This window comes from Prinia subflava, chromosome 1 (genome assembly GCF_021018805.1).
Source record: "Prinia subflava isolate CZ2003 ecotype Zambia chromosome 1, Cam_Psub_1.2, whole genome shotgun sequence".
NCBI lineage: Eukaryota > Metazoa > Chordata > Aves > Passeriformes > Cisticolidae > Prinia > Prinia subflava.
This window is the reverse complement of record NC_086247.1, coordinates 104,077,208-104,094,661: the sequence shown is the minus strand read 5'-3', so window position 1 is coordinate 104,094,661 and position 17,454 is coordinate 104,077,208. Positions and strand designations below refer to the sequence as shown.

At 40.2% G+C, this 17,454-nt stretch overlaps 1 protein-coding gene across 1 annotated transcript in view; it reads right to left on the bottom strand.

The window, feature by feature from the left end:
• Nucleotides 1-479: 479 nt before the first annotated feature.
• CNTNAP2 (contactin associated protein 2) overlaps nucleotides 480-17,454 on the bottom strand; it is a 1,042,914-nt gene continuing 1,025,939 nt past the window's right edge. The window contains exons 23-24 of the mRNA XM_063405816.1: nucleotides 3,419-3,490; nucleotides 480-2,354 (exon numbers count right to left, since the gene is read on the bottom strand). Of these exons, the coding sequence (XP_063261886.1) occupies nucleotides 2,155-2,354; nucleotides 3,419-3,490 (272 nt within the window). The 3' untranslated portion in view covers nucleotides 480-2,154. The remainder of the gene's footprint in view (nucleotides 2,355-3,418; nucleotides 3,491-17,454) is intronic.

The window sequence follows — 17,454 nt, the reverse complement described above, 5'->3', positions numbered from 1 at the left end:
ACTGGAGGCAAGGCAAAAGGCTGCAGAGCACAGGAGTAACAGAGGTAATTTTTATGCCTACCTGAACCTCTCTGCCATTTATGTTACCTGAGAAACAGTAATTGCTTTTAAAACTGGCAACTTTTTTGTATGCTAATTCCAAATCCATAAACAGAAGAAATTAATGGGCTTGATTTGCTCTGATATCTATGTTTCATGATAATGTTCCTCCAGAACAGGACTTAAGGCTACCATCCTTAAAACCCAAACTATCTGGCTTGCCTTTCTGATGAATTGTGCTTATCAATGTCTTATCTGATAAGACTCAAATATTTTCTTTCCCCTACATGATTTTTTTTTTATTTTCAAAGTATCAGTTAAAATAATGAAAGTTGCAACCAAAGAAATAAGGAAATTAAAAATGCCAGCACTGCTCAGTGTAGTAGATTGCAAGTTTGGGTGAAAAAATACATCTTTCTTGTGCAGAAAAATTAATTAAATCTGTGCATACGAAACCCAGAAATATTAAAGACAATGCAAATCTAGGGCTGTCACAAGAATAAGTACCTTTAAAGGGAAATTCCTGGTATTGCGTCTGCTCTTTTGGCACATGGCAAAGCCCTGCAGTATATTTATTCCTTCATTCTGTTCCACTGCAAAACCTGTCCATTAAAGCCTTACATTCCTATCAATTCAGACCATAAGAGAACCATGCTTCTCTAGAGAGGGCAAGCTAAAGCTTTGTTATTGCCACTAAAAGATATTAAGTCTTCAGGCTGCCCCTTTGTCTTTCCTTCTGGCTGCCTGCCTGCTGTTCAGGTGACACCTACAACACTCCCGATTTGAGAGGAAAAATGGGATGCAATGCTGTACTTGGTATTGGCCTTGCTATTCTTAGAAATGCCTTACAAAGACAGTAAAATAGTTTGGGTACATCTCTGTATTGAAAAGTAACTCTGCCCTGTGTGCTGTGTGTTCCTCACGTGCTCTGGAGGCAGTTTTCAAGCCTCCTCTGCTTCACCTTCCTGACTGTGCAAACACTGCCAGCGGGGGCTTTCCTTGCAAAGGGACTGAAACAAGGGATTTAAGGAGTAAATTGCTTCTCTCAAGTTGAAAATAAAGAAGGATGTGAAGTGTGTGGGTTCAAATGCATTGACTGAAGCTGTATTAATATTTCTATAACAGCCTATTAAGAAGAAACAGAAGCAAACAAATTCTGGCTCTAATTCCCTACTACAATGTACAGTATATGCCAATATGCCACAGGCAGAGGTGAGTTTGACCTGGCACGTGCCTCAGGTGGTGACCTGGTGCCATAGACAAAGACACAGGAACAGACTAGGTCTACAGACTCGCACAGCATGATCCTCCCTCAGAGACCAACAAAGTAATACAAAAACCCTTTAAAGCCTGCTGTCCTTTATGATAATCCTCTTTAGTAATAGTAGTAGTAGTCATAATAACGGTATTTTTACATTGCTGATAAAAATTGCACACAATCAGTCAAGTGCCTTGGTCGAGAAGATGGGTCCTGCCAGGGCTGACACGGGCTGATGAGATGTTGAGAAACTGGCGAGTGAGATTTGCATTAGTCCTCACCCCGTCCCACCCCCAGCCCAAACCCCTGGATAAATGTCACCAAAATAAACGGTGATGTGGTCAAGGTGCGGGGCTGAGGGCAGCCTGCGGGGAAGGGGCCTGCCAGGAGGGGACACAACGCCGGGAAGAAAGGGCTGCCACACACTTCTGTTCTCAGGACAGAAACCACCCACATTTTAAACAGCTTTTAAAAATATAAAAAACCAGCCCTGTTTCTTGTCACAGGTATCCAGAACATCTCTAAACACACAGAGAAATAGACAGGTATTACTGAAAATTGTAACCAATGCTGAAGCTGCAAAACTGCTCTTTGTTGTAGTTGTTGGGATACAGAAGGGGCAATTTGCTGTAAATAAATATTAAAAAGTATTTTTTCTTAAATGCTTGAGATATTCTTTTTTTTTTTCTCCAGTCTCAGTGGTATATTCCTGTCACTTGCTCCTCCAGTTGTGCTGATCTTTTTATCCTATGTGTGCTCAAGTGTCCGACACAGAGTGTTCTCTCTCCACTGCAAGAGTCATCCCAGTCCCACCCTGGCCCAGCTCACGTCCCACCCCAGGCCCCATCCCCGTGGGCTTAGATCAGCCACTCCTTCTTGCTCTCGTCGATGGTCTCCGTGAAGTTGGGGTCGTTGTTCATGATGGCGGCGTCGGCGCTCTCGGCCGACTCTGCCCCCTTGGCCTCGTTGGTGTGGTAGGTTCCCTTGTGGCGGAACATGTAGCGGATCAGGAACACCAAGGTGCACAGGATGGTGAAGATCACCACTGCAATCACCCCTACACATGGGAGGAAAGAGAAGAGGCCCCCGGTGAGACCAGCTGCAGACTTTAACACAAACAAAGGATCCCAAAACTCCTCTGAGCTGACTTGAAGATACTCAGGCAGGTGGGCATCGCCACAGTTGCTTGGTTTCTACTACTCTAATATTTATATACTGTTTTCACTATATACAAAATGTATCTCCATGAAGTCTGCTGGTGACTCTCATCCCATAGGTAAAAACTTCAACATTCATGCCTGCCCACTTCAACATTCATGCCTGCCCACTTCAACATTTATACCTACTAAGCTTTGCTGACCATGAGGCAGAGGGTGCTGAGCACTCCCAGAGCAGCGGGGTGTATTGGTGATGCGTGGGCAGCTCTTTGAAGGTGGAATCTCTGGTGTTCACTTTCTAGTCAATTAGTCTAGTAAAGGCCTAGTAAAGACCTGTCATAGCTCCTCTGCATGTCCTTGAAAACTGGCTTGGTTCACTGTTGGCTCATGCCACCCACCAAGCACTGGCTGCACATAATTGCAGATGTTCCTGCTTTATCATCTGTTCTAGCCTTAACTGCTCTCCCTGCGATGGTCTATTTTGGGTTCAACCCTGTTATAGAGAAGCCTCATGAATTTTATCCTCTTAGGCATAGGTATCTATGTGATAAAACAGCACTGTAACTGTTTGGGGCCCATCTCTACAGGCAAAGAAAATTTCCAGGATGAAGATGTTATAAAATTTTCAGGTTAAGAAAAATCTTGTAATCAGCCAGAGTTATGTTATGCCACTTTATGTTAACTGATGTGTTGGGCAGGTGAACTGAGGCTGTTCAGGCGTGGGCTGAATTTTTCTGAGGAATGCAATGCTATCCTTCCAGTATTGTAAAGTTTCAAAGTATAAGGCAAAGTTATAAGTAATAACAAAAATATTAACTAGAAAGAAAAAATTACACAGCAAATCAAAACTAAAGCAACAAACCTACACCTGGATAGGGAAACACATACCCTTGCTAACAACTGCAATTCAGCCATCAGAGACACTTACTGCAAAGTATCTTAGAAAATCAGACAGTTTTCTTACCTCCAATAATAGCTGAGTTTCTGTTAACTCCATCTCCTATAGCTTGACCATTGTATGGAAAATCAGCACTTGCTGTAAATAGAGAATTAAAGTTTCATGTTATCTTAGCAGTGAAAACTTCCGTAAAAGTTCAGAAATACATCCAACATCTTCAGATACAACTTAAAGAAAACTGTGATCACTAGGTATTTACCTATAGATGAATAAAACCAAAAAGATCTGTCAATATTATCTAACCCCTCAGAACTACTTCCTCCTTGTAACAAAAATAAAATTTAAATAAAGGAGATACCCTAGGTAAGCGTTGCTATTGGTACAGAAGGGCATTTTGGCCTTTACTAACATAAAGTCAGTAAATTTTGAGTGGCAAAATAGCACAAAACTAAACCAACCCCTCTCTTTTAAAAATGGGTGATCATGCTTTTTATTACAGAGATTCTTGCCTTTGTCACTGCTAGGCTCCAGAAGCTTCCAGGATTTTGTGACCACCACTGGGTACAAATTCAAGCTCCTTGAAAGAAAAACTTGAATCTCTTTTGCTGCTGCACATTCCAAGGTAAGAGAGGAGCTGCAACTTCTGTTGGTCAGAGCTATAGAGCAGCTACCCCACAGAGCACATGCTGGCACTTCTGCCACTCTGGGAGAAAGCCCAGCATGCCAGCTGAGCCACTGCTGGAGCTGCTTTGGAGCTGAGCAGCAAGATCTGAGCTGGAGAGGCTGAGGCATGGCAGGCATGGGAGGCTGTGGATGAGGAGAGCCTCCAGCACACAGGTAAGGAGAGGAAATACAAGCAGATGTGCCAGCATTCACTTGCCAGTGATCTGAAAAGGAGAAACTCCTTGTAGCAGAACTGGATGAAATTGGATGAATTTGGACGGTAGTCTTGGTTTTAACCTCCAGAAAATATCACAGAGGCTTTTCAAAGGCAATCTCATTAATTAAACTTATCAGCATTTTCATTATAGTCAGACATAGCAACTAGACACTGCAATGACTAAGCAAGCCTAGGGAGCCTGGGTGAGCTGTTGCAATAATTGCCTTCTTTGCCACTGGACTAAGACATTGATTTTGAAGTAGAGAAAATGTTGGTAAAAGTGAGTTAGCTGGAGAAAGTTAAAATAATCAAGGATATGGACTGCTTCTTAGGGCAGCATTTAAAAGCCAGCTGTATTTTCCTCACTTGATGGATTAGGTGATACTGTATGAAAATAATCAGTTGCCTTTACAGACCAGTGATGCATTCAGTATATCAAAAACAGGCTGAGGGAATTCAACTGCCTTTCTGTTGTCATGGACTAAAATCCATAATAAAGTTCCTTTTGTATTGTAAAGCAGCTGCACAAATGAATGAATGGTTTCAGCTTGCCACATGGCCTGAAAAGAGGTTTGGGGCTAGAGTAGCCCTCTGTGTGCCTGCTCTGGGAGAGAGTGGAACCAGCTGTGTGTTCAGCAGTAGTTTTTGGCTGGCTCCCCAGGGGACAAACAGGAGTGTGCTTCTCAGAGCTCAGTGGAGGGGCCCTGTCCAGCAGTTTTTGCCAGCAGCACTTGTGCCTTTGACATTGATTGGTCCTCTGGCTTCTGAAAACTTCTTCTGCACCCCTCTGAAATGAATCAAGGTATAAATTGCAAAAGATTAATAAATCCCTGGTCCTGTATCAGTGGATTTTGCTCTGAAGAACAGTGCAGGACCATTAAAGAAGACATTTTGGCACAGGATTCAGAAACATACCCTTGCAGTGCTAAAAGGGAAGGGCTGGCAGTGGGAAATCCTACTTTTAAATCTGTCCTTCCTGCATCTCAAGGAAGATCCTAAAGCCAAACAATACTAAGGGGAAGCATCAGTTTGCCCAATCACAAGGACTTCCTCTGCCATTCTAACCCCAAAGGAGTCCCCTTGCCATCCAAGCAGCACCACAGGCAGTTAACAAGTCCTACCACTTGTCACTTGGTTGAGAGCTAGTCTCCTGTGTCTGCACACAAGAAAACTGAAAATCTACAGTGGTCACAGCTCCTCCTTCCCTTACAATTGAATATTATCTTTTATTTTCTTTTAAAAGGTTATTTCAAGGACAATGGCACCAATAAAGAGTGAAGGAAGAGGAAAGCTGCTGTTCACAGCTCTGCATCATCCCTCCCGAGCTGCCACATCACACTGGCTATGCTACAAGGGATTCCTGGCAGGTGGAAGACCACAGCCTATGATGTTCAACAGGCACTGAAGCCCACTGCAGGGTAAAGAAGAACCTGATGCATGATGTGGAGCTCCATCTTTGATCTTGTCTGAGAGCTGCTGCTAGGACTGGAGCTGATACTCCACACACAGCTGCTCTCCAGTCATCTTACACACGCAGGAGGAGCTCTCCATCGGATCAACAGGCACATGGGATTCACCCTGAGACTCTCACCTCTGACAAAAAGGGAACAGGAACATGTGTCTGGGAACAGGGGACACTGTATTTCAGCAAGAGCTCACCATCATATTGGCTAAATTGTGCCCTGCTGCAGCTGCTGCATAAACAGGAGTGCTGAAGGGAAAAAAAGGAGCTCAGACTTTCACAAATCTTTTGTTTGAAGCACTTGCAGCAGTGTTGGCAGACATTATTGCTATGCATTAATGAATCCCTATTCTATTATTCTCATGTAACTGAGTGAACTGCCTGTGTATTATGGGGGGATTTTGACTGAAAAATTGTACCAAAAATCCCAGCCAAATGTAGGGTTACAGAATATATTTTGCTGCAAAAGAATTGATGCGATTATTTTACCCAGTGTATTACTAGAGATGGATAGAGTACAAAGAAAACAACTAATTAGTTTCCTTTTTTAATGGGAAGTTCCCTTGAAACTCATCAGTAGCTTCTCAAAAGATCAGAAACAGCTACAGACCAGAGGTCTAAGAACCATGAAAGGGCAATTCCTGCCACAGCAATTAGGCAGAAAAGAATCTATGAGGGTACAGCCCTTGACCTCCAAGAGGAACTTAACAGAGTGTTGTCCCCAACAGGTACCAAGTGCAGGTATTTCAGACAGGAGTTACACCATTCAAACACACGGGGATTCCTCTCTGACCTTACTACAGTCACATTCCTTGGCAATACTAAGCAACTCTGCTGAAAAGACAACTAACAAGAGTTTTTCTTCCATTGCTGGAATTAATGTGAGAGCATGCCAACAAGGGGACAGCAGTAACACTGATCCTCTGGTAAAAGCACAGAAGACTATATAAAGTGCTGTTCACAGGCTGTAAAGAGTAATTCCTAAAATGAATCTTCCCTAGGTTTCTCCAAGTAGCCAGGGTCTCATGTGTGTGATTCAAAACATGAAGAACAGAGCAAAGAGCTTTTAAATCTATCCTGGAAAACAGAAAATCTATCCTGAAAAGCTAAATATTGACCCAAGAAATGTCCTGCCAGCTGCCTGAAATTCTCTGCTCACGCAGCTGTGGCACAGAGCCATCAGTTTGCTGTCACGGCACACCAAAGACCTTTCCCTAAAACCTGCAGCTGGTGCAGAGACAGATTGCTCTGTATCAGGAAATGCTAAGCTCCTCCATGCCTTACAAACATCACTTTGTCTGGTTCCCTTCCAGCATCCAGGCTGGCTTATGCTGTTCTTTGCACTCTGTCTTTCCACAGCAGGACATCAGGTCTGCTCCAAACACCGCCATCCTGCAGCTAAGTTATGTAAAGGGACACAGTACACTTTTCTTTCTCTTTCTTTCATGGGCTGCTGTTTACAAGGCCATAGTTTCAATAAGCACAGAGTAAATCTACAGAGTCTGTACTTATGTTTTGCACTTTTCAACTTTCTGTTATTAGGCTTAGGGTAATTGGGATTAAAGAAACTTTGCAGCACCTAAAAGGGTGATTAAAGACTGACTGCAGGCAAATTCCATATTCTGGCCATCATTTTAATGACGTTTGAAGCTTTAGATGAGCACAAAAATGCAGTAGGAGACCTACCATCCTTCAGCATGCCCAGCATGCTCATTGTCACAGCCAGATGCAAAACAGCAGCCCTCAATGAATGGTGAGGGAAGATGGGACTGGATAAACAGAGCACAATCAGGATTAGATGTTAAAGATGACAGATGTGCTTGGTTTAGCTGAGTGAATTAATTCTGCTTCATTATAACAGGCATGATTTTGCATCTGCCGTTTTCAGAGTGAAAATGTTTTACAATGGATCCCACTTAAAAGCCTTTTGCAAATTCACAAAATGGAGATAAAAAAATGACCTTGGTAAAGTAGTCCAGAAGGTGAGTGTGGGCTGAGAAATTAGCAAAAGGCTGTTCAGTAAGGGCAAGGGGAAACCCAAAATCAGAGCAAGGGTAAGGATTTTCAGATAAAGAGCAGTATCAAGAAGCACCCAGTAAAAAGGCAAATTTTGTTTTGAGATACATTACCAGGAGTAATATATGAATATATATGAGTCATTGAAAGCAATTTTTTTAACTGAACTTTTTTACTGAGTGGGCAAGTCTTGGTTAAAATATATCACATTACAAAGGAAGATACAGTTTAGATTTGCTCCAAAGAAGGAAGTGTGAGAATTATCACAGGCCTAAAACAATCAATGAAATGTGAAATGTTGGAAAGTGAGTTTGTTCAGACTAGATCTAACGTGCTGCAAGAATTCTTTGGCCTTTCATCTCTACAGATGTCCACAATTTTGGGAGGTGTTCTCCATTATTAAAACCAGCTAGGTTTTTACATAAATATGAACTGGAGAAGCAACCAGAACCACTGGATGTGGTGATCACATGGTATATAAAACCCACACCAATCAAGGCACTGATTACAAGCAGAACAATAAGATAACAAAAGAAAAGATGTGACCTATAAGTCCTTCTTCCAATTTCTATTTTGCAGCCAAGCATTCAAGAATTGACTTAGCAATGAGAGCAAACACTCACTTACATGTTAGGACTATGAGAAAGTGTTGGACACTAGATCCATTCACTAATCTGGTTCTCCATAGGACCACAGCAGGGAGGAAAACAAAAGCAAGCTCTCTGGTGGCATTCTGTAAATTATGTCAGCTCTGCTGGTCAGGTGAGACTATATGGCTGTGGTTTGAAATTACAGAGCTCTTCTTATTACAGACTCTAAGTACAGAACCTAATTGCTTGACTCTTGATAGTATAAATTAATGTGCAGTTGCAGCCACATTCCCCTTCCTGGATCACAAATGAAACTCTAAACACATCCACAGAGATGATGGAATAGGAGTAAACAAGGCCATTACACAGTCCTGCATCAAAGGTGAACCACACAACCCTTAGAGTGGCCTTCTGTGCTCATCTCACTACCCGTGCCCACGCCATTGACCTCTCTCCTCCAGAGCAGCAGCTCAGAAAAAGAAAAAAAATCTGAAGCAGTATTTAAAAAGCTGTCTATTTTAATGCACATTTTTATGTGTCTTACTTAATATTGAAAGTTCCTATCTTTTTATTTTTTAAATTAATACATCTATATTTTTTCCTACTTCTTTAAGCTGAAAACTCAGAGAGGAGTAAAACTACCCCCACTCCTGCTTTTCTAGGCATTTGAGAGCAGATTCTGAGGGAGGACTGTTTAACATTAAACTCTGTTAACAGACTTTACTTGAAGTCCTACTAACATCAGGTTAAGTATAGAACCAAGAATTTGGCTGATTTTTAATATTAAACACTTCCAAGTTTTTTAAAAAACCAATCTCACACTTACCCCCCACAAAATATTATTAATCATGTTTGTAAAAGGTCAGGTTTGTTCTAGCATACTGTGTGGAGTCAATAGTCATTCCTTGAATTTTCAGTGATGCCTCAAGTGTAGTGTTAGAAGGTTATATCTGTGTCCCTATTATGAACAATTTTCCTGACTTTATGGAAATAGAAATCTTCACAGTCACAGACTTAATAATTTTTTTTTTAGCACAAGTTACAGGATATTGGAAAAAATATATTCACTTAGCAATTCTGTAACTATCAGAACAGACGTGCAGCTTAGAGGGAAAACTGGGGCTTTAATTTTAAAAATGTCATCTTCTCTCTGCTGCCAACAATGCTAATTATTTGGAACATGAAAATCTCCATGTTGGAACAAAATTCACTAATTTCTTCAATCTTTTACAACCATCTTGACTTGGGGGGATAGAGAGGAAAAACCTAATGTAAATGATAATTCCTCCAATGCATTAGTACTATTTGGACTGATTACTTAAACTTAGATTTGTCAGGTATGTTCTGTTAGATCAGAAATATTTTGAAAGGTTACATTTTGTTTTCCCTAAGAACTTTTCATTGAATCACAAGTGGTTTTTATGTCCTCTTCTGGTGAGTTCTGCTGAGAGAGATACATGCACAGAGATAATGGAAAACACAAAACCTGTGGGTTTACATTTTCAGTGTGAAGGCTCTTCCATCCTGTCTTTTTATTCCAATATGAAATGAGTATAAACTACAAAAAACCTCTTAAATGATGGCTTAATAGAAACATTGTTCTCTGACACCCTTCTGCATGCAAATGCCTGGACAGTTGGAAAGTAACTGGGGATTATAGAAGAAAAATGTTGGATGTTACTGTAAAAAAACCCATGAATTTTAAAATGAATAATGGAAATGCTAACAATGAACAATGGCAGTGCTGGGAGAAAATGAAGTGAAAGCTCCATGGTCAATGAACTGGGACAACACAGACTCTCAACACTGGACAGCAGACAACCCAATCAGTCAAGATAGCTGTTAGTGAATTGCTGTGTTACCAGCCCTTTGATTTCTTTCTGCAGGTGAGCCTTGCTGTCCATACTCTTAAGGAGAGGAGGAAATGGAGTTTTATCAATGGCTTACAGTAAGAGAGTTGTATAATACTATTTCTTTTCCTTTTTGGTCTTGAAAGGCAATCTTCCTAGCAAAGGGACTGAAAAACTTGTGCCTTATTAGGAGACCCATCCCTGCAGCTCAAATTCCCCCAGTCAGTCCTGGATTTCCAGCCAAAACAGGAAAAACATTACTGCACTGTCTGTTTGGATAGGTTAGGTGACTGTCCCTTGCATCCCTCTTTGCATGATTGTTTCACACCTTCTTTTGCACACAAGCAAGTAATTGTACAAAGTAGTGGTCAGGCAAGACAGTTTGTAATACTAATATCTGGTACTTGTAAATGACAGAATTTTATAAACTTAAAAAGGAGAACAGACATTTAGCATCACTTTTTAATTTTGTTTATCTGCAGTTGAACTTCAGAAGTTTGATCTCAGAATTAGTATTTTGAACATTTGCTCTGCCAGATTTCCAATTGATTTGCATCACATTAGAGCACCCTCATCCATCAAAGACCTAAACTCATCTATCTTTTAATTCCTGGTAGTAACATCTGTTTGACACTGTCTCACTATGACTCCAGACAAGAGTCATGCTGGCCTAAGCTATCACTTCCATGAAAATTTTATGAGCAGTGCTTACATTTCACCTGTTAAGGAAGACACACAAATACTTCCTTTTATAATTAATGTAGAAGATGAAGTGCTTTGGTGCTCTCAGAGGAACAGTGGAGTTAATGCTGGCCAAAGCCTGGGTGAGTATAGCTAATCACTGACAATGGACCCACAGGGAATATATGAAATAAAAACCCCTCCCCTCCCTGCCTCCCCCCTCAACCCCCCAAAAAAGGAAGAAAATCCAACCCAATGACCAAGAATACCAAACAAACCTGTAAATTTAGGACAGCTATGAAAAAAAGGAGAAAAAAATAAGAGAAAGGCTTGGACTGGGGATAAGGAATGGGTCAGATTGTAGAGTTTAAACCTAAAAAACACTTTAATAGCTGTAATGACCTGACTGTAATCTAGAATAACCTCTTACCCAGGAAGTAAATGTTTTTCTGCCTGAGGAAAGGTAAAAGAAAGCAGTCACATGAAGTGCTCAGGCACCTAAATGCTTCGTTCTCTACTCCATTTTCTCCCTAATTTATGCCATCTCTATGTTCCTGGTTAAGACTTATACTTGCGTAAAACACCTTTGCAGAGGATGGAAAAGACTCTCTTTTTAGTATCAGCACCTTCTCTTGACTTTAGGTAGCAGCATTAATATTCAAATCACTGCTTATGAAACAGCTACAATACTGGTCTGTCAACGAATGCCAGAAGAATTTACAAGCTTGGCAGTCTGCCAACTGTCTGATACACTAGACAGACTGTCAGAAATCCCACACTGAAATTATATAGTCTTAAAGTTAAGAGAATTCTATGCATAATTGTGTGGAGAAGCTACATGAGACTGAGGCAGGCATTTTTATTCCAAATCAATAGAGAGATTTGCAGTAATTCAAGCACCATAATTAAACCCTTTAAGGATGGAGCACTGATTGTGCCAAATTTCAGAGAGATGCTCTTCCTAGTTAGCTGTTTGATGGGCAGGAGAAAAATAGAAACTGTTGCATTTAAATGTTTATCACTTACTCTCTTGTCTTCAAGAAACACTTGGTGCTTAGAAACAGCTATGAGTTTCTGCTAGACTTAATCCCTCCTGAATGACAAAAAATGCTACCTTCCTTTTGAAGGTAGTCTGAAAACAACTCAGGTCAAGGCCATGGACTTCTGAGACAATATTTATATTGGGAGCATGGGGAATAAATGCTGGTGACTCTCAATAGAGTAAACAATCCCAGAAATGCACTAGAGACTGGCAGTGGAAGAACCTGTTGACCACAGGACAGGTTGTAAGTGCATCTTCAGTCTCTTGTATAAAGAGTATAAACATTAAGCTACCTTACTGGCAGACAAACAGCCTCCCAAATGTTTACATGCTATGTTAATTAAAAAAAACAAACAACAAAAACCAAACCAACCACCCTGAGTAATCAGAAACCCTGAAGAGAGAATCTGGCATCATTCTCTGATTGTAGTACAGGCTTGCTATGCTTGAGAAAAGAAGGAGCATCATTTTATTCTAGCAAATGCCTTCATAGCTATTTCTAATTTTGCTAATGCTAGGAGATCAAATTTAGATGTGTAAGGCTGCATCATGAACAAAAGTGGTGCAGCTCCTCTGTGGCTCCTGCCTGGATTTGCATGCCCTTGCAGGAAGCCCAGGGAAGTAAGTGACCCTGCTCCCCTCCCATCCCTTATAAGAGAGAATGAGCACCATGTCCTATGTCACCACTGACTTTAATGCTCATGCATTAAGACTCACTAATGTGTACAGGACTCTCTCAATGTCTGTGGCCAGGAGGCGAGTGTTATGTTCATGTATTTGTGACTTCAGACCACTTTGAGGCTGTATTGTCACCCATCAGCAAGTAACACCTTTGATTCTTTCCTCCCACTGTGTCATTTGTAACAAGCCCTTGACAAAGGTGAAAGCTATTTCCCATCTTCCCAGCCACATCAGTACCAGCACACATATCTGACCCAGCTTCTCCTCAGGTGCTGCTGCTCTGCTCTCTGAGATGTGGTACCAGTGGTCAGGGAGTGAGATGAGACACGACCGACGGCGTCTGAATCTGGGAGGTGACCTTCAGTAACACGTGTGACACTTTCTCTTAGTGCAGAAATTGACCGCTCTCTTTCACTTGACAAAGAAATTAGCTGGACAAACAGGTGAGGTTGGATGTATGGCCAGTGCTCAGTGCTGTTGCTCCCCTCTCCTGCCATCACTTGTTAAAGGAAGAGAGACGAACTCATAACAAAAGGAGTGTGAACCCTGCAAGAACCTGTTTTAGTCTTGGTGACAGTGGTACATGGTTTTGCCAGACATGCTCAATACAGGTTTCAAAGTAAGCTGTTCATTTGTGAAAGGCAAGACCTTTCAGCTATTATGAAAAACTGAAGAGCATTTAGGGTTTAAACATGCAGAGTCAGAAAAAAAGTCACGCCACTTGGAAGAACACTGCAGATGTAGCGTTTAATCCCACTCCATTTAATTTGTAATATGTTGAAGCTAATATAGGTTTAACTAAATTCCATGTTAAATACTCTAGATGCCATTCTGTTCATACTCAGAGTAAATGCATCTTGCAGCTACAGAGTGCTATGACAGCTTAGAGCTGCTAGATCATACTTTGCCAACTATTGTGTGTACATTGCCTTTCTGGGATCTCCTGCTTTTACTAAATTCAGGACTGGGGGGTTTGGCAAACTGGAGCATGTTTTACGTAAAACGGAGAGGTATATCCATGTAACAGGTTTCTTTTATCCTTTTTTATGTAATTAATAAAAATTTGGAGGTGAAATATCATTAGTAATTGGAAGAACCTTAGATAAAAGCATCCAGATACTGAACAATGTCACTGCAATATGCAACTTACAATTTTAACTACAAGGCATTTTAGGTGTGGAATTTTTTTTTGTACTACAAAAATAATAATGTTGTATAATAATATACAACAATATACAAAAATAATAATGTTGGGGCTTTTGTTTACTTCTCTACAATGAGCAAGGTATCAGCTATTATTCACCCATATCTTAACTAATTTGAACTGAGAGATATTAAAAACTCCTTGTGATTAGCTTTTATTTAACCTATGCAGCAGTAATAAATATCAAAATGCATATCAATACGGTTAAAGGCTATAGAAATTACAACTTTTGTTTTTAATTGTATGCCAGACACCTAATTAGATGGTTTGGACAATATGTAAAGGTAGAACATGTAATTTTTAAATACTGTGTTCATCAATCAGGCTCTTTTTAGCCTCTTTTCTACACTCCTATTGATGTAACCAAGGCAAATTGCATTGTTTGACATAAACTAAGATAATACTGATGGGAGGAAAACACAGAAAGTGAACTACATTGATGATCTGCTTGAATGTCATTATTGACCTTTTTCTTTTAAATCACCAGAAAGTCATGGTCCAGAAAAGAATGACTTGTTGAATTCCTGTGCTTCATCATCACCAAGAAAGGATCACCATAGCAACAGGAAAAGACTACGCACTGTGAGAATACTCACAAGCTGAACAAGATCATGGTTTAAGATAAAGTCCCATGAGCACGGCAAAATGCCAGCCAGGGGTGGGGAGGGAGGGAAGTGGGACTTCTACAATGACAAAGGAATTTAAAAAGACCTAATATTGTAAATATGAAATATATATGTATTCAAGGCTAACAGAAAATGCAAGACAGTGAATCAACAAGCTGTACAGCTCATTTGTCTGGGGAGAAAATCAACAGGACTTCTTATTGATAAATCCCTGAACTAGTTTTTAAAGGTCAGCTGCCAAATGACTGATTGCATGTCATCACGATTTTCCCTTTAGCCTTCCTGATAGGGCATCCAAAATGTTTTGCAGCTAGCAGGAGATGTTCATGCAGTAGCTACACAGAAGATTTAAAGAAAACATTTCATGTAGGTCACCCATCAGGCAGAACCTGCTTAACTTCTAGTAATTATCTGCAAAGTCTGATCCAGCACTGCAGGCAAGAGGTGAAAGGATCATTACATTTGTTGTCTGGTGTATCTGTTCTATTTAGACACTTATCTTTGATACCCTCCTACAACATTTTTCAGTCCTCAAAATTCAATTCCACAATATTTGAGAAACAAAGCTAAAAACCTATGCTTAACTCAAAATATGAATCAGAATGAGTTCAGAGTATGTCACTGGGTGAAATTCAAGCCAAATGATACTTCCCACAATTTTTTTCCTGACTTTTTTATTTTCACTATGAAACATCCATCCTCAGCTCTCATGTTTTGTTAAGAACTATTTTAAATTAAATAGGTATCATAACACTAAAAATTACAAATAAAAACATGTTTGAAATGAGAAATGTTGCACATAGTAATTGCTGCTTTCAAAGCAATTATTTGCAACCATTTCTTTGTTGCAAAGTGTGAGTGGCTTTTGCTTTAACATCACTACAAGTGCTTCTGTGAATTTCAAAGCCGCTTTTTGTCTTTGTCCCTTCAGCCAGTTTAGCAAAGGAGTAAATTCACACTGAGAGAACTGGGACTATTCCATTTGTGGAGCAAATAACTTATACCTCTGATTCCTCCATTTTCTCTCACATGATTTGTGTTAGAAAGTTTGGGAAACATCAAAAAATCCTCAGTGAAGACTGCCAATTTACTAATGCAAAGTGCCATTAAACCCAAGCATTTTAATTTACATGAAGATCATTTTGATGACTGACAGGCTATGACTTTGATGACTCAAGGTTACACAGTCTACAGGATATATTCTTCCTGTGACTGAACTACCTGTGTCAGGCCACCACTGATGCTTTCACGAAGTTGTTTTTACTGATATTGGTAAATGAGTTGCTGAGATACCTCTTCTTTATACCACGGAAATGCCACCCACAGTAGCAGTCAGACATTGCTCACCAACACCTGAATATCCTTTTACTCCTGAACCAGTGAAGCATCACTCCTTTGCTGTGAAATTTATTTCTACCATAACTCACCCGACATCGCTGCATTCTTTGGTGTACAGCAGTCCCTCACTAGAAGTCTTTGAAGCAATATGATCTTTTCCCTTTACTGTTGTGGATCACTGGAGAGTACAAGAGGAGGGGCTCCAACTCCCAGTCTTACTAAAATTAGTCATTACGAAAAATGAAGATGGTCTCTTGTGCTTTGTCTGCCCATGACTTGAAACAGTTAACTCTGACTATGGCAATGAAATTTATTTTTTACTGGCAAAAGTTAACAGACAGCTTGAGCCAACCTACTAGCATGCTGCATGTTCCCTGACATCCCTCACGCTGTCTCTGTGTCCAAGTACTACAATTTATCCTGAAGAAAAAGTGTAACTTGTAATCTCTCAAGTCAACAAAGTTTACAAGATGAGATTGAGCCAAAACAAGGTCAAACATAATAGCATGTGCCAAGGACAAATAGGACCTCTTTCTTTCAACTGCAGGAGCTATTAGGAACAGTGTAAATATCCTGAGTAAATCCCACCCTAGTGGGATTTTCTTTTGCTAGCTTGCATTGAATGAAGTCAAAAGAAAAGTAACCAACAAAAATTAACAACCAAAGCCCATTAGATGCACATGATTCACTGCAGCAGCACATCCTCAAGAAGTTTGAGGCACACTTTTTAAAGACATGAGCCAGTGAGGAATACTTCAGAAAATGTGTTTGTGTAGAAAGAGGAGTACAGACCATAACTTTCAGGTACAAACAGGTCTAATAATTTCAGAGAAGAAAGGGACTACTAATATATGATGAAAAAAATTCAGCTAGAAAATTGCATGTTATAAGTGGAGAAGAGACATACTGGGATCTTACAATAGCATGGTGTGGCAGCAAGGAGGGAATGACAGGTTTTAAAGGATGATACTGCTTGTATTAAAGTTTGGGCTCCTCAGTTCTACAAGGAGCTCTGTCTCTCCTTAGAAACAACTGCCCTACTTTCTGCTGAAGAAGAGATGAAAGGAAATGCTGCAAGGAATTTCTTGACACTTAAAGGAAAAAAACCCGCTAAAAAACAATGATAAACCAAACCAATCAACCAACCACTCACAAATAAAGGAACCTCAAAGGTATGACCTTGACATGTACTTCTGAGAAAGACATATATACCTGCCTCCTCTCATATAAAAACTGGCATATAGATGCATCCCCAAACTCAAAGACTAATCATTATCAAAATCATTATGGACCAAGTTTTTCCTCCAGCATTTTAATTTTATACCACTTCAAACAACAAATTTGCTGGGACAGGTTCTAATTTACACTCCACAACTGAAATCAGAATGAGGACAAAATGCAAGGGAGGCATCAATGTACACCTGACCCTAAATCTAAAGGTAACCTGATACTCAAAAAGCAAAAGAGAGAAAAAATCCTCTAAAGTTAGTCACAAGGTATATTTTTCAGAGACTGTCAGTCAAAGCAGGGTGAAATTCCGGGGATCCACAAATTATTTTGGCTTCCAGCATTTTCAGTACTAAATGAATGCCACCATGACTAATGGGATTTTCTATTAAACACAGCCTACGGAAAGTAGACATTTCAGAAAACAAATCAGCACTTTACATAAATGCATTTATGCCTAAAATTAGATTTACTTCTTTTTTTTTTGGTATGAAGCTGACTGCAA